This window comes from Labrus bergylta, chromosome 1 (assembly GCF_963930695.1).
Source record: "Labrus bergylta chromosome 1, fLabBer1.1, whole genome shotgun sequence".
NCBI classification, from domain to species: domain Eukaryota; kingdom Metazoa; phylum Chordata; class Actinopteri; order Labriformes; family Labridae; genus Labrus; species Labrus bergylta.
Window position 1 is genome coordinate 11,781,792 of NC_089195.1, and position 9,021 is coordinate 11,790,812.

At 46.1% G+C, this 9,021-nt stretch overlaps 3 protein-coding genes across 4 annotated transcripts; 1 reads left to right on the top strand and 2 right to left on the bottom strand.

Moving 5' to 3' along the window:
- On the bottom strand, positions 1-3,479 carry gde1 (glycerophosphodiester phosphodiesterase 1). Of its 2 annotated transcripts, XR_002278196.3 has the most exons (7): positions 2,922-3,479; positions 2,409-2,584; positions 2,064-2,169; positions 1,582-1,674; positions 1,204-1,415; positions 322-527; positions 1-142 (listed from the first exon to the last, which is right to left on the bottom strand). XR_002278196.3 is itself a non-coding variant. In XM_020641379.3 (6 exons), the coding sequence occupies exons 1-6, from the start codon at positions 3,189-3,191 to the stop codon at positions 380-382; spliced, it is 1,005 nt and encodes a 334-aa protein (XP_020497035.2). In that variant the 5' UTR covers positions 3,192-3,479; the 3' UTR covers positions 1-379. The 2 variants fall into 2 exon arrangements, 1 of the variants encoding a protein (XP_020497035.2); XM_020641379.3 differs by having other exon boundaries at positions 1-527.
- Positions 3,480-4,272: 793 nt separating this feature from the next.
- tmem186 (transmembrane protein 186) lies at positions 4,273-6,141 on the top strand. The gene is made up of 2 exons (XM_020641399.3): positions 4,273-4,406; positions 5,225-6,141. Exons 1-2 carry the CDS (start codon positions 4,404-4,406, stop codon positions 5,891-5,893), a joined length of 672 nt encoding a protein of 223 aa, XP_020497055.2. The 5' UTR covers positions 4,273-4,403; the 3' UTR covers positions 5,894-6,141.
- A 503-nt stretch (positions 6,142-6,644) lies between these two features.
- On the bottom strand, positions 6,645-8,701 carry LOC136179222 (scavenger receptor cysteine-rich type 1 protein M130-like). Its single transcript, XM_065954999.1, has 6 exons — positions 8,656-8,701; positions 8,257-8,553; positions 8,113-8,175; positions 7,106-7,153; positions 6,855-6,928; positions 6,645-6,782 (listed from the first exon to the last, which is right to left on the bottom strand). Exons 1-6 carry the CDS (start codon positions 8,699-8,701, stop codon positions 6,711-6,713), a joined length of 600 nt encoding a protein of 199 aa, XP_065811071.1. The 3' UTR covers positions 6,645-6,710.
- Between the last annotated feature and the right edge of the window lie 320 nt (positions 8,702-9,021).

The window sequence follows — 9,021 nt, forward strand, 5'->3', positions numbered from 1 at the left end:
ATCAATCAATCCAACCTTTATTCATTCTCCAAAGGACGTCCAGGTTACAATCACATTTAAAACAAGCAGAACAGAATATTTACGCTCAGCGCTGTTCTCCCGCGCTGACTCAGCTGACCCCGTCTCACCTCGGATAAGACTTCTGAAGACAGGACAGAGGGGGGTCACTTCATCCCCTCCATTACGCCTCAAGGACATTCAGAGAAACGTTACAGGGGCGTAAATATCACAGCCCCCCCCCCCCCCCCCCCCCAGATAAATCCTCAGAATCAGACGTCAGTGTTAAACAGAGAATGTGCACATACAGATATCACCTCTTACATCATGAGTGATGTTCTGAAATGTTCATATATTTATCTTCTTAAAGACACAGCGCGTCTCAGTAATGAGGTTCACAGTCTTCCAGCAGGCTGTCTGTGATGTAGTTTACTTTCAGCAGCTCCTGGTAATACTCCTTCTCCACCTGAGTGTTGACCGTCCAGGCCACCACCTCCACCCCCCTCTGGGACCAGTACTGGATGTAGTCCCTGCAGAGCACAAAGCACACCGTCACACTTATTCTCTGCTAAAGCAGCTCTGCTTCAGGAAGTGAGCGTCACTCAGTGTGGCTGCAGGTAACGTGAAGGCTGTCGGAGGCATTCAAACCCCGTTTCAACCAACCAATCAGGTTTGGTTCAGTACAGTACGGTACGGTACAGTAAACCCTGATCTGGCTTACATTCCCACAGCCAACCGCACCCTAAAACATCACTAAATCACAACGTAGTGTAGACCGCCAGTAAATTCAACAAAGAAGAAGAACGCGACACAGTGAACTAAGATCAATGTTTCATCACGGAGGTCGTCCATGGAGTGGTGCTACGGGCTGAAAAGAAAAGAAAAACAGCCTTGAACTTATTCTCTCCAAGTCCACAGGATATTTAAACATCGTGCATTTTGTGTTTGTCCTTTACTACAGGAAGTGAAGATTCTTTTGACCAATCGACGGACTGCAGTGGGTCGATTGGTCCGACAGAAGTGCGCCAAAAAAGTGGGACGGTACAGATCGGTCATTTTGTTACCATTTCAACTTTTGACTGTGGAAACACTAATAAATGTGTACCATACTGAAGTGAACCGGACCGGACCGGACCAGACCAGACCAGCGGGACCGCCTGGTGGAAACGGGGCTGAAGAGGCTGAAACAAGGAGCTAGTGACTCACAGTGACACAAAGTTCTTCTGTACGAGGAAGGCAGAGATGCCACACAGCTTCCACAGGATGTGATGGTGCGCCCAGTCCAACGCCATGTCCATCAGGGTCATCCAGTGGTGTTTCCACGGCGACGAGAAACGCGGAGCACCATCTCCCAACCGGCTCAGGCTCCAGGGCCGGTGGGTCAGCGCCGTGACCACTTCAGGGTCGCTCTGTCTCATCTGGAGTGGAGCAGAGACGGGCATGGTTACAGTCCCACCCCCCACTGTGAGGTGCATCTATAAACTAGATTTTGGGGTGCAGACTGCTCTAAGACATTTTCTAGAAATGTTCAGAAGTGCACGTGTGTCAAAAAAACTGGACAAACACGCTGAAACACTCGCTCACCCTGTAGATGACTTTGGGCTCAAAGGAGCACACGATGCTGCTGTTGTAGAGGACTGGATGTTTTTTATACAACGCTTTGAGGGCTGCGGCCGCCTGCGGGAGGAGCATAACACACATCATTACTGTGGGACAGTCAAGTGTTCAGAGTGTGTGTGTCTCTGTGTGTGTGTCTCTGTGTGTGTGTGTGTGTGTTCCTGCCTGAAAAAACAACCCCGGCTGCAGCTCTGCTGGAACAATGTGCTGAGTCAGGATCCACTCATCCAGCAGTTTGAAGAACACTCATAACTTAAAAATGTTCAACTAAAAAGACGTGTATGCTACACATACTGTCGTCTCTGCCTCAAACATTTAGCAGTGATGATGCAACTTATTACCACCGAGCAAACAAAGTGTGTGTGTGTGTGGCAGCGTCCCCAGAGTGATAGCAGCAGGAGAATGTGTGTGTGTGGCACAGAAACAGGTGTTGTTGTTCTGGTCGTTACCTCGTCTGGATGACCTTTGACATCAAAGTAGACGGTGAGCTGCAACCTGATGCATTCCTGCACAGCCTCGTCCAGAGTCGGGATCTTCTCTCCAGCAAACGTTTCTCTGGTGAAGAAGGAAATGTTAGAGCTCTGTCCGTGTTTCAGCGTGTCCTTCAGACGTGTGAGCTCTGTGTGTGGGGAACGCTGCTTTCACAGCGCTCTGTGTTTCATTGACCGTGCAGCACCTTTTTTTTTAAAATGTGCATTATAAATACATTTTTCAATCCCTGCATCACGTCTGGTTTGGACGTGCGTGCAATGTGCTCCATCAGTTTGTTTCTGCACCTTCTCTCTCTCTCTTACCTCAGTCGGTGTTTAGCAGCGGCGTCCAGTTTTCCCAACTCGGACAGCATCATCTGGCTGAGTGGTCCTGACCCGTTGGTGGTCCGGTCGACGGTGTCATCGTGCATCAGTATCGGGACGCCATCAGCTGAGAACTCCAGGTCCAGCTCCACGCCTGTGGCCCCGTTCTTACTGGCCTACAGAACGACAGACGAAGCAGGAGGTTGTTTGTGTCTCAGGAGGATCTCGTTAATTCAAACGTTTGAACCCTTCTTTGGACTTCGTTAGGGACCTCCACCTGGACTGTCTTTAAAAACCGATGGGTAAAAGGAAACACCAGAACTTTTAAATGTTTTAGCATATAGTGAAATGAAGATTTGACCTTCAGGGCCACCGTACCAGTGGACAAAGGTTGTAGATTCAACTTTATTATAAATTAAATTAACTCTCTGTCATCTTTCAGATGTAACAACACTCTTCAGTTTTATCAGGGATGAAAATGAGGGATACCCTCCACCCCCTCGCCCCTCTTACCTCCCGGATAGATGCTATCGTGTTCTCCGGAGCGTCGTGCCCACCGCCCCGGTGAGCGACCACCGACACCTGGCCGGAGCCCGTCGAGCCACTTGCGGGGTGCAGAACCTGCCGGGCTCGGCTTTGCGGTACCTGCGGGAACCGGAACATGGCCACAAAGAGGTAGAGGGAGGCGGTGAGTGCGGTCGTCCACAGCGGGCTCCGGGTCCCCAGCAGGACCAGGACGAAGACCACCGAGTACAGGGTGACTTCATCCCCGAGCTGCAGCATCGTGGTCCCCCGGTGTACCTCAGGTGAGGTGTGTCAGAGAACCAGTCCAGAACACCTGGAGACAAATGAGACTCTTCCTCAGTTAGCTCCCGTTAGCTCCCCCTCCGGCTACGTGAACTACCCTGAAACACCCTGAAGGTCTGCGGGATATCATATCCCGGATATGATCATACTCCACCTAATGTGAGAACATTAGATAAGTAAACCCACAGGCCCAGGACAACCTGCTTCAGGTCTGCTCAGGAGAATCACGTGACGTCTGCTTTCAGGTCTCTTTCTTCTTCTTCTTTGGTGAAGCAGACTAAACGCATCACTGGTGTGTTGCTGCCCTCTGCTGTCCACTGTTCAAATTTTTGTCAGATTTTTAAATGTTCTGATACAGTCCTGTGCTGTGCAGATGTTCCAACAGTTTCTTCATCTTATTCCAGATTAAACAAAGTGTGCACAGTTAAGACGGTTTCTCCTGCTCATCCCAGAGCAGTTTCCTTCTTTGGAGAGCGTCATTCTTCTGTTGTACAGTTTAAACGCTGCCGCACACACATTTTCCATCAGGGTGTTTTCCTGTCAGAGCCAGCCCACTCCTCAGCCTTCAGTTATCAGGCCTGCTCGTTGTACAGTCTTTAAATGTACTATGGGAGGTAGAGCCTTCAGTTATCAGGCCTGCTCGTGGTACAGTCTTTAAATGTACTATGGGAGGTAGAGCCTTCAGTTATCAGGCCCATCTCCTTTGGAATCATCTACCAGTCAGGTTTAGATTGTAATAAACTTGTATGTTATGATATTTCTATATTGTTTTATGATTTCTTTTTTTTGGTATTCATATTTTTATTTTTATTTTTATTTTTATTTTTATTTTTATTTTTATTTTTATTTAATTTAATTTGATTTAATTTAATTTAATTGTATTTAATTTAATTGTAATTTATTTAAATAATTTCTTTGGAGTGGGATTGGGTTTATTATAATTATTATTATTATTATTAATAATCAATTAATTTCTTTCTAGAATGTAACCGGAAATACATGAAGCCCTGCAGTTGCACTCTCCGTTACAGTAGGTGGCGTTGTGTACCTTTACACGTTGGTTGATAACTGCCATTAAACTACAGAAGAAGAAGATTATGCTAGCAGTTAGCACCGGTTAGCCCTCACCTACCTATCTTTGGGAAGCAGTTCCTCTTTGTTTGCTTTATATGAACTTCGTCTCTTGACATGGTGAGTGTGTTTCATGCTCTAACTGTCCTACAAGAGATCAAAATAATGATTAAAGTTTATTTACCGACAGTCTGACCGCTGGCTGTCCTGATGAATGACAGCTGCTATATTTAAATTAAAACCTTTAGACCACCAGAAATATAGATATAATTATATTAATTAATGCCTCGCTTCCTAATAAAGCGGGGTCTGTTTTTGCTTTTTAACTGAGCAGCCTTTTTTGTGTGTAAAAAAATTACTTTTTTATTAAAATACATTTTACTTCCTGTATGAAAACCCTGGAACATGTTTGTTGTTGATCTGTCAAATAGACTGTTTATGATATTATTAATTATAGTCTATGGCACACAGCGGTCCCCAACCGGTTTTGGCTTGTGACCCCAGTTTGACTTTTTACTCTGGGGACCCCAGACATCCAAAACACAAACAGCTTACTGTTAAAAATATTAAAAGTCCAGTCATGTGATAGTAAACATTTATCTTGTGTAGGCTGTTTCAGGTATATTATTGTGGCTGGGGCAGAAAGGCCGGGGTGAGATCTGTGCCCAAAGGGAGGATTTAGTTTTTCTCTGTGTACGATGTATGACCACGGGTGGAAGTTAGTGCTGGACCATGAGACCTGGATCAGAGACAGACTGTCATACAGCCAGGCTGTTAGTTATTAGCATAAGCTACGGCCCACAGTAGTCCATACTAAACTGGAAAACGTCTTGCGACCCCATTCTGGTCCCCAGAATAGGAAAGCCTGGCTGCTGCTCGACCCAGAAGACGTTACCGGACTGTGAGTGTGCTGACGTCTAATTCATGTTTTACTACAGATCAGATCAGCAGCGCTGCGCAGGCTAACCTCCCACATCCTGTGCTGTACCGGAGGATCATGTCTGGTCCCAGGTCGGATATCTTCCGGGGTGCACCCCCATTCACCGAGTCACACTCCCGTCCTGCAGGTCCTTCATGGACCCCCTACCACACCTCAAACCCTAGGCCTGCAAAGGTATTCGGACTTATCCACACAGAAGTACACTATGATTTACACCCTGCCACACATCAAACTCCTCCGAGCCGTGTCCAGACTCAAACTGCTTCAAACGGCGTTCACCGCGCTCATTTTGCCCCCCGTGTTCGCCCTCTACCTCCACGGAGACGCCCCCCTCTTTCTTTTAAGCTACACCACCGGGATAGCACTGTTCGCAGGTGTCATGCTCTACACCGCCAGTCACCTTTTCAGGAGGGTTGTTGGGATGATGTACCTGGACCCGTCCCAGACCACTCTAAAAGTCAGCCACCTCACTTTCTGGGGCAGGCGCAGTGACATCATCGTGCCTGTGTCGGATGTTATGACCATCGCCGATACAGGGGACTCACGCAACGAGGTCATATTGAAGCTGAAGAGATACAGCGATCCACAGACGTTCTATTTCTCCACTCATTATGGACGTGTGGTGGACAAACAGGGATTTGAGAAGGTGTTTGGGACTTTAAAATAATCTTTAGTGAAAAACTGAGTATTTAGAGTGTTGTTTATGACGTACAGTCCACTGCCCGTCGTGTTTCACCACAAATGATGACTCATTATTATTTTCTCTCTAAAGGACGCTTTCAGAAGGAAATATCAAATATCTAAAGAGGACTCTCATTTCTTCTGTTCAGACACTCTGAGACGTTATGTGTGAAGAAGAAAATAAAAGTGAACAAAGTGAACTTGGTACAAGTGACGCTGTGTGAATGAATCGGACATATATACTCTTTATTTATTTCAAACTGAGAAAACTAGAGTGCACATCCGAGCAGAATGCAAACAGCTGCAGGACAAAAAATGAAAAGAGAGAAAGGTCGTCACACTGTTCGGTGCCGACCTTCACTCTCTGATCCTTCAAGAGGTGACGACGAGATGTTTGATACAAAAGAAGATTTGAATAATTATTATAATTATAATTTTGAATAATTGAAACTGACAAACTACTTTCTCTGACAAAAACTGGAAAATCTGAAACTTTAAAGTCAAATTTGTAGACTTGTACTAAAAGAGCATAAAGAGCTGGCCGGTCTGATCTCCTCAGGGAGGTCGGGGGGGGGGGGGGGGTCCTAATAGAGAAGGACCTGGTCACTTTCGGTCCTCAGCCTCGGTTGAGGAATGGGGAGCGGAGCTTCTGGCTGAGGGACTTGGGTTATGGCTGGGCATGAAAGGAGTGAGGAGATCAGATAAATACTTTGGTACGAGTCCAGAGCGTCGTAAAAGGATTCTCCTGGAGCTCTTTAGAGATCTGCTCCCTGAGAACCGGCCTCTGCATGTCCACCTGCAGCTTAGGAGGCAGCCAGGTTGTAATAGTCAAGCTCGATGTTCTCCTGGACGGCTGGCTGCTGCCCCCTGGTGGCCTGGAGAGACATGACATCATTCAAGTCACAGTGCTACATCGAGTACAGATCCTCTCCAACACGTGCACTGACCTTTCTGCTGTAACAGATAGCCGTCAGAAGCGATGCTACAGTCAGCAGCACGCCAACGAGCCTCACCAGGAAGACTTTTGGAGATGAAACAGATTCATCACATGAAGTCAGAGAATAAAAGATTTAAGAAGCTTTATGAAAGATGAAAGAATCAGTGATGTCCAGGAAACAGATAATCTCATGTTTTAAAAAAAAAAAAAAATCTCTTTAATATAAAACTTTCATGTTAGTAAAGTTAATGCTACACACACCTGTCTGATACAGCGCCATGTCATCAGGGACAGAAACATCGTCATTCTCTGAGGAATTTTAACAAGGGAGAACATAGGTTATTGGATAAACACCAAACAGAAAGTGTGCAATGTGGTCAACTGTTTTCTGAATTAAATCGTGTAGTGAGCTGGTAAGAGCCTCCTTGGTGCTGATGGGTAATTTAGTTCCGTATTGTGACATTTAGTGTAGAAAAAACAGACATTATATCTGTCAGCATCAACGAGGTAATCTCCATTAAGGTCTGAAATGAATGCATTAAAGGTCCCACATTCTATAAAATCCACTTCTCCATGTTCCTCTAACTCTAACATGTGTCTCTAGTCCGTCTACAAACCCCCCAATGATGAGAAAAGTCCATCCTCTCCATCTTTTGCCTGCTCCACTTTTCAGAAAATGTGTGCTCAACCAGGCCGTTTGGAGATGTTCCCTTTATGACATCACAAAGGGCAGTAGCCCCTCCCCCAGGTGGGTGACACTCCCACAGCTAGGTGTTTGTTCTGCCCTCTGAGTCTGCCTTCTCACCGTAAACAACAGGACATGGAGCGAGAAAGCCCGAGACACCCAAGTCCTTCCAGAGAGGGGGAGTGGTCAGACACAGCTCATTTACATATTTAAAGGTACAGAAACAGCCTGTTCTGATCAGGGCTGAAATAGAGGGGTTTATAGGCATGATCAAATACAGGATCACAGTGGATTTAGAACAAGAAACTTCACACATGTTTTGAGGAGCTCTGAGACTTATTTACACTGATTAATCCCATGCTGTTTTGTACCTTCAGGCTTACCGTAGGTGGTCGTCTTCAGTGTCTCCCTGTAGTCTCAGTGATGTAAAAGAAGGACACTGCTGCTTCTTTTTAATGTGTTATTTCAATTTAAAAATTGGTAACAAAGGGCTCTAGTTTGATGTTTATTATTTTGTGAGGATAAAACAGGGTGTGCTTTCCTGTGATTGGCTGTTGCTGTGTCTTACTGTGTCTACTCTTACCTGAGCAGGTGATCTTCAGGCTGGAGTGGCCGCGTTTCATCGTTAAACTGACATTAACAGGCACTGAAAAGAGATGAGACAAAGTGTGTAGTTACTGTCATGACCACAGAGCCAATCTAAGCTACATCTCTAGTTTTTTTTTACTTGAGCAGTCAAGTTTGACAAATGAGCAGGTTTCCCCCTTTGACTCATCAGTGTCACAGTCCAGCAGAGTCGTCTCGTTTCCTCTGCACTTGAACTCTTTTCTTCCTTTTGGAGGGTTTTTACTTTCATAGGGCTCCCACAGGAATTTCAGCAGATCCCCACAGCTGATCTCTCTGCAGACCACCTCTGCATCCTGCCAGTCAAAACCACCTTTACAGACTGAGGACCAGGACTGATTGGATCTCACCTCCAGTCTGCCTGAGCACATCGAGCTCCCGCTCACCAGCCTGACAGACTCTGCAGATGGAGAAGAGAGCTAGCTGTGTCAAGTCCATTCTGTCCTATTAACCATTGTGCGGTTCTTATTTTACTGTATCAGGGTTTCGTCAGTGATAGTACCTGAGCAGATGATCTCCAAGCTGGACGTGGAATTCTGGACCCTCATTGGTCCACTGGGAGGCGTTATCTTCCACACAGGTCTTGCTGAGGGACTGTGTTGAATTCTTGTTGACAAAGCAGATCCACAGTCCAGGTTTTGGCACACCGCCACCGCTGTTCTCAAGTTCCAGTCAAAATGATGGTCGCCCACTGGTGTCCAATCATTGATGAGTTTTATTTCCAGTCCTCCAGCACAGGAGGACTGGCTCCTCCCATCAGCCGGATATTACAAGAATCTGAGGGGAAACATGTCAACTTTACTACACAGAACATCAAATCAGAGACAGGGTTTATCTTAGTCCGCCTGTGTTACCTGTCGAGCGATTC